General features: G+C 47.8%; 2 protein-coding genes across 5 annotated transcripts in view; one reads left to right on the forward strand and one right to left on the reverse strand.

Moving 5' to 3' along the window:
• The window catches only part of SNX11 (sorting nexin 11), a 35,671-nt gene extending 23,029 nt beyond the window's left edge, over window positions 1–12,642 (forward strand). The window contains exon 7 of one of the 4 annotated variants that reach the window (XM_090044643.1): window positions 10,662–12,639. In XM_090044643.1, the coding sequence (XP_089900769.1) occupies window positions 10,662–10,887 (226 nt within the window). In that variant the 3' untranslated portion in view covers window positions 10,888–12,639. Of the gene's footprint in view, window positions 1–2,905; window positions 7,776–10,661 lie in introns of those variants that run through there. The other 3 variants (XM_090044646.1, XM_090044647.1, XM_090044644.1) reach the window with 3 other exon arrangements.
• The window catches only part of SKAP1 (src kinase associated phosphoprotein 1), a 245,351-nt gene continuing 232,972 nt past the window's right edge, over window positions 5,587–17,965 (reverse strand). The window contains exon 12 of the mRNA XM_090044642.1: window positions 5,587–5,696. Coding sequence (XP_089900768.1) covers window positions 5,595–5,696 — 102 coding nt within the window. The 3' untranslated portion in view covers window positions 5,587–5,594. The remainder of the gene's footprint in view (window positions 5,697–17,965) is intronic.

Raw genomic sequence — 17,965 nt, forward strand, 5'->3', positions numbered from 1 at the left:
CAGCACTGACTGATGAGAAGAATTAGAGGCCGGAGCTAGCTTACTTCACTGTGCTATAAACTGCTCTGGCCCTCTTGAGCGGAGGTTGAACCTGCCAGCTGGGAGGTGGCTGCTGCTGCCTAAACTGAGCCACTTCCTGATCTTCAGATGGAAACCAGGCAAGGAAATACCAGCTCCAGGACTGATAGTGTGGAATGCACTAGATGGGAGAGAGATGTGGCTACCTCCCACCTCAGCCAGCTGATTGACACTGTCACTGCAGGGTGGGGGGTAAGAGCAACTCTCATCCCTTCCCTAGGGTCTCCACAGCTGCTTGCAGGTGGTCTCCCAGCTGAGAAGGTGAGATAGGAGATGAGGGTCTTCCTGTGTAAGCAGCACAGCTCCCAAAACATGCCCACAGCCTGCCCTTCACCTGGGGCAGGTCTGGAGAGGGCAGGAGTGCAGCTGACAAGTGGGCAGTGTGTGTGCCACCACTGCCCTCTACTGGGTGGAACGAACTGCTGTGTGCCATAGCACACTGCCCTTCTGCCATGGTGGGAGAGCTTCCTTGGGTGATGGTGACAGGGCAGGAGAAGAGGTTGGCCCTTGCTGTCATTTGGGACAGCAGCAAAGGCTGTGTGTCTGTTACCCAGCTTTGCCCTCTTACTGAGCCTCCCCTGGTCACTGCCATGGGCTTTACTGCTGGGGTTCAGGGGCTTTATTCTCTCTCAGAAAAGGGATGTAAAGTGATAGAACACCGATATCTCACACTTGTTGCCACTGCCGTCTAGGTACAGTTGCTTTCATTTTCCTGTGGCCTGTCTGATTCAGGATTTTTATTAGCTTACGCCCTAATCTGTCCCAGTAAGAGTCAAAAGATCGGGCTGTATGGTAGTCAGGATAAGCCCTCCCCACAATAGTCAGCTTTAGGCAAAGTACCAGAGCAAATATGACTTCAGGCTGGAGTACCAGTATGTGCTGAGGACAGACCCACAGACCAAAGCATCACTCCCAGGGGCTTGCAATGGCACGAGCATCCTGCTTGTGCTATACTCTGAGCAGTGAAAGCACTAGCAAAACGCATCACTGCCACAGTAGGCTTCAGAGTTAGCCCCTCTGGTAGCCACTACTGTCTGAAAACTATTATCCTGTAGACTCAGACAGATGCCTGTTCAGCTCACAGGGAGAAAAGTTTCACTGGAAAGGAAATAGGCATTGCAGAGTAGCCCCCAGCCCCAACCACAGACCCCACTAGGTTCACATATGGTAGCCCAGCCTAGTTCCCACACCCTGCTGCTGCAAAATCCCTGGGGTAGTAGACCCCCCAAATCCTTCCTTCATGGTAGGGAGGAGGTATGAAGGCAGCCAGTGCCAAGAGACAGCCTGCAGCAGACACAGGTTATCCTGCCTGCTACAAGCAAGGAGGCTCAGCTATGTCCTGCCAATTACAGGACATCTGTTCATTCTGCTGAAAAGGGGTGGGTTCTGTCTCTTTAAGAGTCCTCCCAGTGACTGATGAGGGCTGGGAGACTGAGCCAGGCCAGCCCTGATTAAACACTCGTCGTGCAGAGCACGGTTAGAAAATTACTGTAATTATGATCTGATCCCAGCAGAGGGCTGAGCTGCAATCCTGCTAATAACCCGGACAGGTGCCTCTTTCCCTGTGCCCACAGAAACCAATCCAGGGAAGCTACTCTTGAAACTGACTTGTGCCAGCCGATAAATGGGGTGCTGTGAGGCCTGGCTTTCCTCATGCACCCAAAAAATCCCACTCCCTGATGTTCACGTGTAGTGCCTTATCACCAACTGTAGCCTCTACTAGGAAAACCTGCTCCCCCACTAGCAGGGGACTATGTTGCATGAACAGGTCTTTCCTTGCTTCTTTTGGTGGTGGTGAAAGATATGAAGGAGCTGGGATGGGTAAGGAGCAAACGCTGCTGGAAAACCTACATGTTACAGGATGGAGGCAGGTTCAGCTGAACTGTTATCCCACCCTGACAATAATTTTAACTGCAAGGGTCAGGAGAGGGGTCACCAAGTAGGCCAGGGAAAGTGAGAAAATTTTCTGGCTGGCCTTAACCGGAAGTGGCATTTTAGTTCAATCCAGCTCTCCAGCATCTGTATAGATTGGGCACTTCAGCAGGGCTTTTTGGTGCTTTTATCTAATAGCTGATTCAATCAGCTATTAGATAAAAGCACCAAAAAAGCCCTACTAAAGCACCCAATCTATACAGATGTTGGGTGCACTGGGTCTAACTAACATGATGCCTCTTGGCATGTACTGGACTCGGCATGGAAACATGATGAGTTTAAGTAAAGCACCATTTTGTTTTTTGCCCCTGTGTTTGCAAGGAGTCAGAGAGGCTAAGTGACCTCCCCAGGTCAAAAGCAGAGAAGAGCATCCTGGCTTTCTAGTCTGCAGACCTTGGCTTTGACCAGAGATCCAACCCTGGCAGTCCAGCCTCGTGCACAGTCTCTGCCCCAGTACCTTTCTGTAGAGGCTGGAGCTGTCCTGTCTATACTGGTTGTCAAACCCTTTCAGCCACTGCAGCTCCTGAAGCCACAAAACACTTATCCTTGATGCTGTCTATTCCACATGCCTCACAGGACTCAGACCAGGGGCTTACTCCAACCCTACTTTGACTAACGCCAGGAGCTGGGGGCAGTCAGTGTCACAAGACTGTGTGAGTTTGAGTAGAAAGCTGGTGAGAGCACCAAGACCAGGCTGGCTGCCATCCTGCACTGATCTCATCTCACCTTCTGGGCTCACAAAGGTGCTGACGTTTTTTCTCCCACGTTTCACTCCCTGGTGAGTGCTAGTGCTAGAAGCTGCCATCATGCCGCAATGGTTACATGGAGCTCAGCCAGGAAGGGAAGGGACCAAGTAACAGCCTTCCCTCTCTTCCCCCACTTTGCTGTCCTGCAGGTCTCACAGGTGAGCTGTCTTACCATGACTGTTAGCCAAGCAGCTAAATTGATCAGAGCTGCCAAGGCTCTTTACTGAGTGCTACAGAAAGCCAGACTGGAAAAGTTTCCTGGTGCTTGCTTCATGCCACAAAGATCCACAAGACCCTGGTGAGCAGCAGGAGGATTCATATCTCTTCCCCCTTCCAGCAGTGGGGGTAAGCTTCTGGATAAACCTTTCTGCAGAGAGTTGGTGGGGCATGATGTGGTGGGTTCAGGCCTTTCCCAGCTAACAGCTCAGGGTCACACATGGAGGCCTTTGAACTCCAAATGAATTAGAAGTGGGTTTCCAGCGGGTCCCCATCCAGAGGCTTGGAGGCACTGAAAATTCCCACCCGGGGGCTGCAGTGGGCATCCATGTCTAACAGAGACCCTGGAGTCTTTTCTGGAGAAACTCAGGTCCCATCTCAGGCAGGTACTGAAACATCATGCTTAACTGGTACCTGGTGAATTGCCACCCTGATGAGGGGCCTGAGTTAGGAGAGAGGAAAGCACACCCTTCAAAGAGCCTGTCATGCCTTGCTCCCATATGCAGCCAGCTCTAGAGTCAGGCCAAGGGGTCCCTTCTCCCCGTGGATATGCGTCTTCACTGTCCTCAGGAGCTGTGACGACAGCATATCCCACCCGCCTTTCATCTAGCAAATCTATAGTAGCATGAACCCTAGCATAGGCTATATAAAGGCAGCTTGATACTGGATGGAGGGAGGGACTGCTTAACTAGTGAAATTCATGCTACCACAGCTCCCTGGCTGCTGTGAGCCCAGCCATGTAGAGGACATTGGTGGGGGCCTGTCTACAGGTGGGAAGGTTCAGGGATTGTTCCCTTTAGGCAAGTGCTGCAGTGAACAGTTGCCTACTACCACCTAGTGGCCTTAAAACCACTGCACATGAAGGATACAGCTCTCTGGCCCCATGCAGCCTGTTCCTGCTGGTGAAAAGATGCCTACTGATGCACTGGGTCTGGGGCAGTACAGACAGCTGTGCCCGCAGACCAGCATCTGACTGGGGTTCAACACAGCTGGGGGATGAAACCCAGGTTCCAAGGGCTGCTGCCTTGGCACAAGGGGTTTCCATCCTTGGTTTCAGAATCCAGCAGCAGAGCCAGGCAGGAGCAGGACCAGTGGGGGCTGAGCCCACAGGGAACTACAGATACTGACAGAACCAAAGAAAAATTACACTGGTTTATTCAGGATCACCACCTTGCCCCAAACAGAGACAAATTCCACTGGCCGGTTGTTCAGGGTCTTTGTCAACTGGATGCAGGAGTCAGGTCCCAGCTACATTCTGAATCCAGTAGAGAAGGAGAGTCTGGGAGTGGGGTGGGGTGTTGTATCTCATCTTGGGGTGAGCTTAGAGGAGAAAATGGCTTTCTCCAAGACACCATTAGTGCCAGGGACATGGGGATGGGATTCTCTTTGTGCAAAGGCAGATGGGGTATCCGCAGGAGCCTGCAAGGTGGCAGTGGAGAGGAGGCCTCAGGGCTGGGGAGTGTTGTCCAGTATCTCAGGAAAGTCAGGAAACAGGGAGGCAAAGTGCTATGGATTCTAGGAGGGAAAAGATACATGCATGAAGATGGGGAAGGGAGCAGGTTGAAGTGAAGACCTATGCACAACTGATCAACCCCCTGCACACTCAAGAGACCTATAGCAGGATCCTCCTCTTGGCAGTGCAAGGCCTCAACAGCTTGCAGGGATAGAAAGGGGCAGTGATAAATGTGATCCAGGCAGTGACCCTAAGCTGTGCCCATAAGCCCAGGCAGTAGGCGCCCAGGAGAAGAGACTGAATTCTCTTGGGGAGGCGGCCTGGGATGGGGTTCCAAATCCCAGAGTATGGGGCTCCAAACCACACCCCTGAAATTATGGACCAAGGTGGTAAAGCAGGATGAGCCAACTCTGATGTTGCAAGCAGTGGCATGATCCTTTAGAGCGTGCAACTCAATCAGGCCGTCTGGGCTCCATTTCTGATCTACTGCATCACCTTGGGGCACCTTCCCAACTCTGTGCCTCAGTTTCCCTATCAGTGAAATGACCCTCCTCTAAAGGGTTCAAAGATCTGTGGGAAAAGAATGCTGTCTCTACAGGGCTTGGCACTTGAATTACTGCTGACAAAGTTTCCTGGGAATTAACCTCTCTGGAGTCTAATTGAGCCAAAAAACAACCCAGTGTAATGACCCTACTCTGCACTTCACATGTAACCCTCAAAGGACTTGAAAAATAGCCATATCAAGCCCCCACTCATGGCACAGCCACGGTGACTGGAGAGAGAAGCAGTGACCTGTCCATTGTCACCAAAAAGATGGGGTGGGACCCAGACTCCCCCAGGCCATGCCTCCTCCTGCATCCTTGTACTATGCATGTTCAGCATTAGTACTTCAGTATGCCACCCACCTCAGCACCATTCCCTTTCTCCTCAGCTTAAGCAGACGATGGAGCCAAAGAAATCATCCCCCTCAGATTTATCTATGCCCACAGATGAGAATACAAACACCATCAAGCTGCTTCTCCCCTCCACAGTGCCACACTTCACAGTTCTCCCTGCAATATCTCCTACTCCCTTGTGTGAGGACAGGTTCATTACCAACAGGGCAGTCTCCCTCTGTAGAAGCCTAAGGGTGAACAGCAAGGTGATGGTTGTGTCACTTACCCCTTTGATCAGCTCTCCTCTATGTCGTAAGCAGGCATGAGGTATTCCTTGGGGACAATCCCAACCACATTGTTCAGCTTCCCAATCCACCAGCCGTACATATTGTACTCCTGAGGAAACAATGTACAAGTGACTATGACCAGAATGGCTGAGGGGGAGCGGGGCAAACACTTATTTTTTTAATTTTCCATATTCCAAGCCAAATTAGCCAAACCAAATTCCAAATCCAAGAGTCAGTCTAGAACCGTAGGTGGCCCTACTACCAGCAAACATCCTCCACCCCCCATCAGATTCTTTGGTAGGCATCCTACTTGCCCGAGCCCAGAGGCTTGGGCTTTGGATGCTCCATAGTTTTGCTTGCCTTAGCCATTGGGTCCCAGGAACAAGCTAGGGAGGAGTCTCCCATTTCCATAAAGTGGGAATAAAGCCAAGGTTAACTATGCATTACCTATGCAGGTACTATCCCATGCCAGCAGAGCGGTCTTCCCCAGGTGTGACTAGGAAGCCACCATGGTGATCATGGTATTTCTCCTGCCAGGCAAGCTTGATCTGAGCCAACAAGAGGCTGAGAAGGTACACATACGGCACTAGTCAGGTAGCCTCAGTCTGATTCCTGGCTCTTTCACTAACTCCTTGGGTGTCCTCAAGTCACTTAAAGTGAGGTAGGTGCCCAATTCCCATTGACTTTTGCTGGAAGTTGGGCACCTGTGTAGGTGCTCTGGTAACTCCTACAAGAGGCTTGCCCCTTCGCACATCTGGCCTTGAATCTCCATGTTTCAATCTCTGGACTGTAGAATGGGAATACTGCTATGTATACTCTCCTTGTCTTTCCCTGCACTTGGGTGCTTACACTGCAAGCTCTTTAGAGCAGGAACTGTGCTACTCAGATAATGCACAGTGCTTAGCACAGCAAGGCTGCAATCTTGCCCTGCAAGCCTCTAGACATGAACACTGGTCATTCTAATGTCCAAGCCCACAACCTGGAGTTCCAGCAGCAATTGGTACAGCAGTATACAAGGACAACCACAAAGGATTATCAGGACCCAAACATGTTCATGGCACTTGATGGGGCCCCAAATCAAAATCATAACAGTAAAGACCTGTCCTCTTGGCTCAGCCAACAGGTCTACCCAGCCCAGTGTCCTGTACCTCACAGTGGCAGAGAATGCTAAGGGAAAGAGCATATATGCAAAGCCTGTCCAGGCTGAGCTGTCCCCTGCTCCTCTTCCCCTACAGCTTCCAGATATGGTTTGAAAAGGTTCTGGCCTCAGCAAGGCAATCAGGACGTACTGGGAAGCCTAAAGGAGCAGCAGCTGTTGCTGGACCCAGAGCTTGTCAGGACCTATGTGCAAAAATTTAAATGACTAAATTATAATATCAGTGCCTTTTGCACAAGAATGTAAACTTGTGACTGGGACCACCTGAAACAACAATAAAGTTAATCCCATTTCTGGCTTTGGTATCAAGTACACCCTATGCCCAACTACACTAAATTGATTATGAATAAATTCCTCTTTCAAAGTGATTGCCTCTCCCTTGTTATCACATTCCTCACCAATCTAGGTGTCTGTGCCAGTTGGAAAATATTTTGGGATCTGCCCTGTTATAACAATGACCTATACAGTGCCTTACAATTCATGGTCTAAGGTGCTCAATTCAAGTAATCAAGTCCTACTGCAATTAATCGAATAGTAAACCTCCAGCTTAGGGTGTTGGGCTAGAGCAATCATATAGTTAAGCAAATGAGAAACCTCCAGAGCGATCAAGGGTTTTTGTGCATATCAGTTTCACCCACAACAACCAGAGATGGATCCAAAAGGCTAACATTTACAACACAGCCAAAGGACAATAACCCTCCACCCTGTCAATTTTGTCCGGACCCTCATCTTCAACCCATCAAGAACATATGCTTTGAAGAAACAGTATAAAGCAAGACAGAACTGCCAGCAAGGTATGTGCAGTCCAGGAAAGAACAAGAAGCCATCCTGCTACCCAGCCAACAAGTGAAGGATCCATGCACTGAGGCTGTACAAGAACTGCTGCCTGCCTGCACTGGGTAAAGATCTCTTTGCAGCTAAGACAATACTAAGACTAATAGCTCATTTTATATTGGGAAAGAGTCTTTTTCAGTTATTTAGTTTTGTAGCTTATTAGTAGTTATTAAAACAAGCCTTTCTGCTATTCATCAACCAAGTGTTATGTCAATTCTCAGAGCACTAGGTTAAAAAATTGGTTTCTAAGTGCAACAGCTATATTTTAATCTTCAAGCTTTACTCTTAAAAAAACAAACAAACCACAATTACTTTTCCCATGAGCATTAGTTGCAGAAGTGCGTCACTGGGAGGGATTCAGAGAAACAGCAGAGGCTTATGGCAGGCTGGAGGTGGCAAGGCAGCCCAAGTGGAACGGGCACAGCATAGACAGACTTGGGGGTCGTGGGGTGCAGGTATGCTACTAAGCAGTAATTTCACTTCATCTTCCAAGTTGGTGTCAGGGGGAAAGTGGGCTGAAGTTCTCCCTTAGCTCAACTAGAAAGCTTCCCAGGCCACAACTAGCCCTTTCTCTTCTGTCATTGCACCACACTCCTGATACAGCATCACTGTCATCCACAGGCCTATCTCTGGGAAAGACTGTTCCCGGGGTGGGTAAGAAAATAGCCAGCTGAGTGCTGGCAGGAGACAGATGTCAATGAACGCAATGGGGGAAAATCCCCTCTTGTCCTCCCTCCCTCACACCTGAGTGACCATCTGTGTATTTATCTGCTCTTATACAGATAACAGCAGTTACTGGAAGCAAAAGATGGATGGGAAAATACGCATCTCCCCATCTGCCCTCCTGCAAAAGGCGTATTTTGTCTGAGCTATAAAATACATTTAGTTTAAATAATAGTCTTCTCTAGGCTTTCCCGGATGAACGCCTTAAGAGTGCTATTCAAAAGCAAACCCCTCAGAGATCAGCCATGCTGCACAGTCACACAGGGCTTTCCACACTAACATCTCACTGCACTTCTCAGCCAGGAGGCAGACAGCTACCTTTGCACAGAGGGGTGACCAATTTCTGTGCACTGCCCGCATTCAACAAAGGGCTTCAGAAAAAACATGCAGTGAAAGGAGATCATCACCCTGCAGCCTACTCAGTCTCTGTCTACTCCTGTATCCTTCCAGCACCAGTAACCAACACCAGCTGCTTCAGAGTAAGGTTCAATAAACTCTGCCTTGTAGGATAATTTCCACATGGGATAATACTCCTCAGGGGATGTTGCCTCCCAATCCTTTTGTTAGAGTTTAGCTTATATGCTGAAGCTCTAAGGCTTATACCCCTTTGACTGGCTCTCTGCACAGGAGTGAATGTATCCCCTTAATAGGGTAACTGTCTCTCTTTTGCAGATGGGGAAGCTGAGAGAGAGCTGGTGAAGGGATTTGGTTTGGGGTAGGAATGCATGATGAGCAAGTACTGGTCGGAGACAGAATCTGGGTTTCCCCAGGCCCAGCCCTCTTGGGCCACAATCCTTCCAGCATGGGGGATGGAACCCAGGTGTTCCTCTCTCTGCTCCCACCCCAGGACAGACACCCAAATATGCTGCCTTCCAGCTGTGAGCAGGAGATAGGAACAAGTGCCTGGCAGAGGGGCTGACTTCAGCCATGGCATGCTCACTAGGCCACTGCACAGCAGCTGAATCCTTGAATTGAGCAGGCTGCAATGGTGCTGGGTCCCCAGTGATGAAAGCTTCCACCCAAAACCCCCACTTCAAGCACTTGCCTTACTTTCCTCTAAAAGTGGAAAGGAAAATCCTGCTGCAAAAGAGGAACAAAAGCTCTGTGTCAGAAAGGCAACCTGACCTGGGTAGGCAGAAAGATTAAATCAATCCAGCCAGATCCCCAGCCCCTGGACTGGTGGGCTGGATTGGATGGAGGGGCTGAGCCACGGGTACCAGGTCAGAGAGCTGTACAAAGTATGAATGGAAGAATGCAAGCCTGCATCCCAGCCCTCCTCTGCCTGCTGCAGCTACGCCTCGGCCTGAACACCATGAGGTATTTTAAAATAATTTCTGCTTTGATGAATTGCCGGGGAGTCCGCGATTGCTCATAATCAAAGGGAGGAAAATGCAAATGAGAGCCAGCCGAGAACTATCGGCACCAAACGTTTATTTCACTGCACAGTGCCAAAAAGAATTAAAACAACATTAAACTCCCAGCAATAATGTTTAAGTCCTCGTTTCCAAGTGCCAAATTGCACCACTCTGGATCATACAGATGTTCGTTAATTATGCTAATTTTTATTAAACTATTAAAGCGAGGAGTGCACTGGCACAGCGAGGCAGAGCCCAGTGCAGAGTGAACTCTGCTCTCGTCTGGAGGTACTAATTTACTTGTGCATCTCACTAAGATGCTGATGCCTGGGTTTAAGGGGTTGCTGAGCAGTTGGATTTTTCAGGAAGAGGGCGGGGATGGTGGGGGGGAAAGAAGATAGCGGTTGAGGGACGCTTCTTCAGAAACTGCCTAATTAAGTTCTAATGAAGCCTGCATGGACTGGGATGGAGATTTAGTAGAATTTAGTTAAGACTATACATGAACTTACTGGGGTGGGCAAGGTCTTACATACACAGACCCCTAACCAAGGTAAGAGATACCTGTGGTCCTCTGGCTTAACAATGCTACACTACATACTCAGTCAGTGCTTCTTTCTCAAAATGGATTTTAAAAGGCTTTGCAAGGCCTGGCCTGGCCCCATTATACAGATACTGAAACTGAGGCAGCACGCAAGGGGAAGGGATGTCAACAAGCCCACAGGATAGTGTGGTGAGAGAACCAAAGTCACATAACTCCCAGGGGTATCACCCCCAACTCCTAGCTTTCCTCTTTGTCCTGCTGGTTTCATACCAGTTTTAACTCTATTGAATTATTCGTGATTTATGCTAGGGCAAGGGAAGAATCAGCCACTATGTCACTCACAAAACAAACCCTACTAAAAGAAGCCAGTGGCTCTGAATACTGCCTGCTCACAATGAGCTGTTCCACTCAGCACTGAGGACTTATTTAATTTGTTTTTACTAAAACTCAGAGATTTACTTTCAGAAAGCAGAAACCCTCCAGTGGCTCCAGTGCTTCACGCGTTTCGTTCCAGAGATCCGCCGTGATGAGCAAACCTGAAGCAGACGCTCTCGCTCCCCTAATCGCCAGCAATCGGGGGCTTTTATGGTGGGTTTGCGCATGGGGCTGTAAAAGGATTTATGCTGCTAATCTCCATCAACAAGGGGAAGGGGGGGGGGGAAGATCCCCAACAACAACACGTCTGCCATAAAAGAAACAGCGCATTCTATAAACAAAATGCACAGCGGCCACTGGCATGGGGAATATTTCACAGCTGGAATAAGCCTCAAGTGGTTTTCCTGTTGCCATTTAAGGCTGCAAGACTATCACAGTCCTCCTTAGTACTCCGACTGTCACTGGGCCTTGAGTCCCTTCATGGCACTGCAAAATGCTCTGGCAGTAGGTGTCAAGAGATACCGAGGGGAAAGCAGTAGGCTGCTATCATAAGTCTGAAAAGAGACTGAAGGCCCCCACAACACAATTGCTCTATTTTAATTTCCATCCGCCCCTCGCTGCTTCGTATTTGTGCAATCTCTCACAAGCAACTGAGCCACAACCTGCAATGACCACCCCTTGCCATGGGAGCTGGAGAGGAGCCGGGGGTGGATTCTCAGCTACTATACAGTACACTAGTGAAACCTTGCTGATCGCAATGGAGCTGTGGCAACTGATGCCAGCTGAGGATTCGGCCTTCAGCCTCCAAGGCTCGGACAAAAACTCACGCTTTCCTGGCCCCTTACGTCAAGCTTCCCGCTGTGTGTTGTAGTAATGGTTTCCCTACCTTAGTCTAGAGGGATTGCACTCTTTGGAGTGACAGGAAATTTAGGACCCTGGGTTCATTCAGTCTTGAGGTTTACATACACCCCTGGTACTTCCCCCGGAGAGGTTGTCTGCTCTGGGAGTGAAAAGAGAAGCTATGACTTTTGTGTCACAGTAGCACCCAGCTGCCCCTCAAGGATGAGGAATCTCATATGTCAGGTGCTGCGCAAACACATGCATGGGGAGCGGGGGGTCTCTGAGTAGGCAAGGGATGGCTGAGCTAAAGTGCTACCGTCCCCACAGATGAGGAGCTGTGCCAGAGAGGGGCTAAATAACATAACCAAGGTCGCATAGGGGAGTCTGGAGCAGAAAAAAAGAGAATTGAACCGGGTCCTCCTGAGCCCCAGGCTGGCACCTTTAAGTCCACGTCCCTTCATGTCTAACATTGCAGCTGTATTTGTTTGCAGACTTTCTGCTCTGCAAACAGTAATCATTCCAAAAGCAGCATCTACTTGTCCTGTGTGAATTCTCCCCACCCCGCACCCAGGAGTGCAGGTCCCCTGTTTATTCCTTCTCCCAAAGCAGGACTGATAATATTTACTCCCCACCACTGCTTGCAAGCCCTAGTCACCATCCGTGTGCCTTTTGCCAGCCCTCATAAACAACCCGATCCTACTTCAGGAACACAATTAATCAGACCCCCTTCGCACAGAAGATCAATGATGCCTTGATGGATGCCCAAGGAAAAGCCAATCAATCAGGGACTTATCGGTTTATGATTGCCCAGCCCCATTATTAGTGCTTGTGTGTCATACATTATTGTTAATAAAATGGAGGATTCTAATTCATATGTGAGGCATGTCATGTGCTATTAGAGGGTCACCTGACATAGGGGAGTTTTATACCAGGTCAGCTATACGTCTGTTTACCTAGAAAAAACAACCCAGAACTGAAGCGAGCTTTGAAATTTAGAATCTCCCTTCCGCCCTTAGGGGATTCAAAACCTGGAACCAGCTGAAGTCATTACTGTAATAGCTGAGAAACACCATCTATTTAGGAAATGCTCACCTACATTTTCCAGCTTGGTGGGGGGAAGAGTTCTCTCCATGAAAGAGGAACTGGCGTGGGGGGGAGTGAATTAACACCTGTAAAAAGACTCTACTAGGCTGGAGGCAGCATCCCACTGCGCTCTGTGCCTTGGCTTCGATTCTTGGCAAATCACTTCCCTCCACCCTTCTCGTTTATTATTCAACGTTTCTTCTTATAAATCACAATAAAAATATGAATTATTAAATTTGTTCCCAACTATTATTTATTTGCTATTATGGGAAACTTGCTAAACATGTGCTAGCAGGCAGCAGGGGGATGGGGCCAGGGATTTGAACATGTGGGAAAGGAGAAAACAAAAGGAGTGAAGCTGGGGTGAGGGGGCCTCAGAACAAAGTGGACGCAGGAATTGAGGAGATGGTGTTGCCAAGGATGGGTTGGGGAAATGCAGTGACAGCTACCGGGACATAGCTCATATTTAAGTTACACTGGGCTTGGCCCAGTCTGTACTGAAAAGGTTGAATGCAACTTTGGAAGGAGGAGATTTGCTCTTACACTGACTCCATTTTCTTGTTTCTGTTACTGCACCATACCTGAAAGTCTTATTTGAATGAAAGTCCCACTGACTTCCCACCAGGAGCTCTGACTCTGGAAAGGGATTCAGGAGTTGCCCAGTCTTTAATGCAAACTACATATTCCCTGTGCAGTACCATAGATATAGACAGCCTGGGTCCAATAATAAACTCAACCAGTCCCTGGCATGACCCCACTGAGTTAACACCAGAGATAAAATTAGCCCACAAAGGCAGATACAAAGGCCCAGGTATGTGTGTTTGACTGTGGTTCAGATGGGGCCACTGGGCACATGCAATGCCAACTGTGTGGGACAGAGTCTGTGAGGGTGAAATACTACTCTTGGTCCTGGTGTGAACCCAAAAGGAGCTCTTCCAGATTTACACCAGACAAGCTGAGGTCGGACCAGGCAAGATGACATTATATGGGGAGGCACCTGGCTGCTGCAACAAGAGTTGCCCTGTAGGAGCCCAGACGGACGCGGGGGAGATGCATGCAGCGCTGCCACTGAGGCAAGAAGGGGCAGCTGGCGCAGCGCGCAAAGAGCAAGTGAAGGGGGACAATCGCTTGTGATGGGAAAGGGAAGAAAATGCTGAATTTGGAGACAATAGAGGCTGCACCATCATGGAGATGATGAGATTGTGAGATCATGTGAAACTGCCGTATTAATATTTATTCCATAAAGCACGCGGCTCGCAGCTTTGCAGCGTTCTGTCCCGCTCTGACCGCAGTACCAACCCTCAGGCACCGCAACACAATTTGGAAACAATGTGACGGAAATGTTTAATCTGCTCAGCCCATCTGTGCTGCGTATTTCTCCAGATCTCCCTGAGAGAGGCGCCTTCGAATCTCCACATTGCCTTTAATATTCTCCTAAATCACCTCCCCACTGCACTTCAAGGGCCATTGCTACAATATCACAGGTTCATCTAAAGTGCACCAGAGAAGGGGGGTGTGGGGGAAGAGGGTGGGGGGGGGGGCCATAGAAGCAGGGTGTTGCCTGGGATATTTTTTATTTTAAAATAATTTCCTGGGATAGTCTTCCTGTGCCCCTTGGAAAAAAAAAGGAAGAAAAAAAAAAGGAAAAAAAGTTATTGTGCTGTTGCTAGAAGGTGATTAGTGAGGCTGTTTAGAACCAAACGGGCTAGAATGGAGCAAAATCATTTCCAAAGAATTGTTTTTATTAATCTCCTTCCCGGTCATTCACTTTTACACTCTGCTTTCGTTATTTTTCTCTCCTTCGGGCCCAATCCCTCCCCTCACCACCAAGCTTCGCCACTGATTGCAAATGAAACAGGACCGAGCCCCGTGATGGTCTGGCACAGAAACTAGACTGATAGTAGTAAAAAGGCACCAGGGACTAGGAGACAGGACACCTGGAGGGAATAGGTTCTGGGGCTCAGAGAGGAATCAGGACACCCTGGTTCCATCCCTGGTTGCCAACATGGACTTAAGCAAGTTGCTCCCCAGCTCTGTGCCTCAGTTTCCCCTCTCCTTGTAAAACAAGCATCATCACTTCCCTGCCCTATCTGTTGGGGGGGGGGGGGAGGGAGGAGATGTTGAGACTTGTCTGGCTAATTATGTGCACACTGCAAGACACTACAGATGCCCAGTTACTATTTCTTTTTACCCATTACCTCCATATTAGATGTTGGGGGTGGGGGGAGATGTCAGTGGAGGCAATTGATCTTTACTATGGAGGAGTTTGGTTATCGGGAGAGCTTATCGGAGAAATACCCAATTCCTTCAATGCCCCCCCCTCCAACCAATGTCAGTGTCCTGAAGCATCACAGCCCCTTCTTTCGCCCATGAACATTTTTGGGGCTGGGGTAGGGACAGTGACGGGACAACATGCATTCTTCTGGGGACCAGACATACTTTGTGCCTGAGGGCAATGGTTAGCACCTGGCTCATGGGGATGGTGTACACGCACACACAAGATCCCCTTCTGTGCCCCCTGCACATGGACACCAAATCCCAAATAAACCTGCATCCAACTGAGACACCGGGATCCCTGTGAACTACTCTGCAAATTAAAAGAAATGAATAATTTAGCACTCAGGATCATTCTAGCAGAGGGAAGTGGGGGGTGGACGAGGCGTCCCAGTTGCGAAGCCTTCAGCCCGCCGGTGTGTTACATCATCTGCACACATAGGTGTTGCCATGGCAGCCGCTTATAGCTTCATTTCCTGGATCCCCCGAGGGGGGTGTCACAGCCGGATCCACCTGCTCTTTACCCTACCCTCGGCGGGGTCATACTAAGGTCGCCAGAATAAATGAACGTGGGTACTAATGATCTGTTTGCTGGCTGTTTATGCTCTCTGTGTGTCAGGGGCACTCACATTTAGAGAGCTCATTATGGCTGCAATTAGACTGCACCATTGCTAGATATTTAACTCCTTTTTCTTTTAAATTAGCATTTTAATAACATTCTTTGAGCAGGGGAAACAAAATGACCATTTTTCACGGACAAACTTCTTAGCTGTAGGTGCAACTTTAATGGCAAAGTTGCAAGGGGGTAGAATAAGATCAGCTCTGTTCCCTTTCCACCTATTCCCCTTTCTGCTCCTCCTCCCCCCCCACCAGGCAAGGGGGAAAAAAAAAAGGGGAGAGATTTTTATTTGCTTTATCACACACTCAATTTCCTAAATTTGTTCGGCAGCCAATTATTTTCTGCTTTAAAGTCCTGAACACTTGCCTGATGAAAATTAGCAGCCATCTGAGTTAAACTTTGCATGTGACCTGTGAAGAGGGCTTAAAATAATTACGTGCATACGTGTGCGCGCGCGCGTGCTGTGTGTGAGGAGCCATTTGTTTCAGATTCCCCTAGCTGAAAGAAGGAAAATGGGGGAAAGGAAAAAAAAAAAAGAAAAAGAATTGAGTGCCGACGAGATGATCAGTATTATCAAAATATCTTTATACAGTAACCCCAAGGGCCATTTCCATTCAAAGGTCTCTGCAATTATCTCCCTTTCGTTCATAACTCTTCTGATCATCATATATGACTGGGTGGGGAAAAAAATAAGAACAGAGATGAGGCTCTACCTGTAATTACTGATGCTTAAAGGGTGAGGGATGGAGGATGTAGAAGGCAGGGGGTGGTGGGAACCAGAATGAGACCAAAAGAAAAGCTACAGGAGGAGCAGATGCTAGAAGTTTGGCTATCAGGAAGTTGTAAAGGCACCTGTCTTGTGCTCATATAGTCTGATTAGATGAAAACTATGATGAATAATAAAAATGGAAATGTTGTGATTGCTTCCCCAAGGTCATTTGATGTTAGTTGTTTATTTCCATTTAATTTGAGATCTTAAGATGAATGTCATTCCATAGGCATAGCAGTGGATAGGACTCCAGAAAGCGGGTTGGCGTGGGGAAAACGAGATGACACACTTGTGAACTCTGCGTGCATGTTACATACATCTACATACGTGGATGAATGAGATGCTCTTTACAGTCTTTGCACTTTGTGCATCTGTAAGAGACTGGAACAAAGTATGTGTGCAAACTGGCTTCATAAAACACATTCTTTTCCTACCCGGGAATCCCACATCCAAGTTCTGTCTCTGCTTTTATATTCTGACACTGGGCTCACAACCCTTTCCATGACAACAGACTGGGGTGGGGGGGATTTCACAGCAAGAGGAGTTTGGAGGTCAATAGTTGAAGAGCAAAAGTTAGGGACCAAAAATTAAGATAACACTCCTGTCCCTTCCCATCTCACCCTGCATCCCCACTTCCACGCACAATTAAAATAAAGATGATCCTGCTGGATTAGTAAAGAATCAGAAAAGGAAAGCGGGGGTGGAGTGATATAAAGCAGGGCAAGAAAAATGCAGCTTTTGTGAGAACAACGGTTTAAATGTTTACTTTTCTATATCAGCTCAGCTGCACCTTAGAAGCTGCCGTTTCATAAATACAATACGGATGGCACAGGCTATAATTTGGTGATAGCTACCCCAGGACATATCTAGATACACTTCTGTTATTTTAATTAAATACTGCATTATGGTTTGTGACAACTTCATCGCTATAGCGTAAATGAATTTGGAATTAAAGTCTTACTTAGGCATCCACTATTTCCATGCCCCCCCCCTCCATTTCTCAGTTTTACAAAGCAAAAGGCTATAAAATCAAGATGTTTGTTCATTTACAGATGGAGGAGCGTGCAAAAAAAAAAGGGAAGAAGACATACTATAGAGGCTGAGTCTGAAATACTCATTGCTTATGAGCATTCTCAGATAGAGGGGAGAATTCCTTTGATCGTAAATGGGAAATGTTGAATATTAATTGTGCGTGTTACTCTTATCTTTCGAACCGGGCTCCTCTAAACAATTATTCCAACAGCCATGGGATTTTTTGCCTCTTTTGTTAGCAGTTAATAGCTTGCTTTTAATTTTTAACTGTTGATTTGTAACTGCCCTGTACAGTATGAACCACAACAAGTTGTGTAAATTTCATTTTTTTATCCCTACGAGCTGCGCAGGTTGGGCTTTTTAGGCCTGGGCCACAGACTGAAGAGTTATGACAAAGGCAAACTTTTATTTTATCCCCTGAAATGGGAGTTTCAATTCCATCAATCTATTAACTTGTCTCTAATGAAACTAGACCGTACGTGACATTTTGCAATATAACTGCTTTAAATGTTACCACATCAATTGCTTTAAATGTTACCCGCGACTCATGAACCGGGAGATGGTTTTATAATTATCTCCCTCTCTCTCTCTCTCTACCCCCCTCCCTCTCTACTCCCAGCCAACGAACAACTATTTCTACTTTCCACTGGTATTTTATATTATCAGAGGAAACAACAATGCATGTTTAAATATAGATGCTCAACAGGCTACAATAAAAAAAAGAAAAGAAAAGAAAAAATTAATGTGATAATGTAAAAGATTTCACTTGCATATTTG

Source organism: Crocodylus siamensis, chromosome 4, assembly GCF_052110815.1.
Source record: "Crocodylus siamensis isolate JL-2025a chromosome 4, ASM5211081v1, whole genome shotgun sequence".
Lineage (NCBI taxonomy): Eukaryota > Metazoa > Chordata > Crocodylia > Crocodylidae > Crocodylus > Crocodylus siamensis.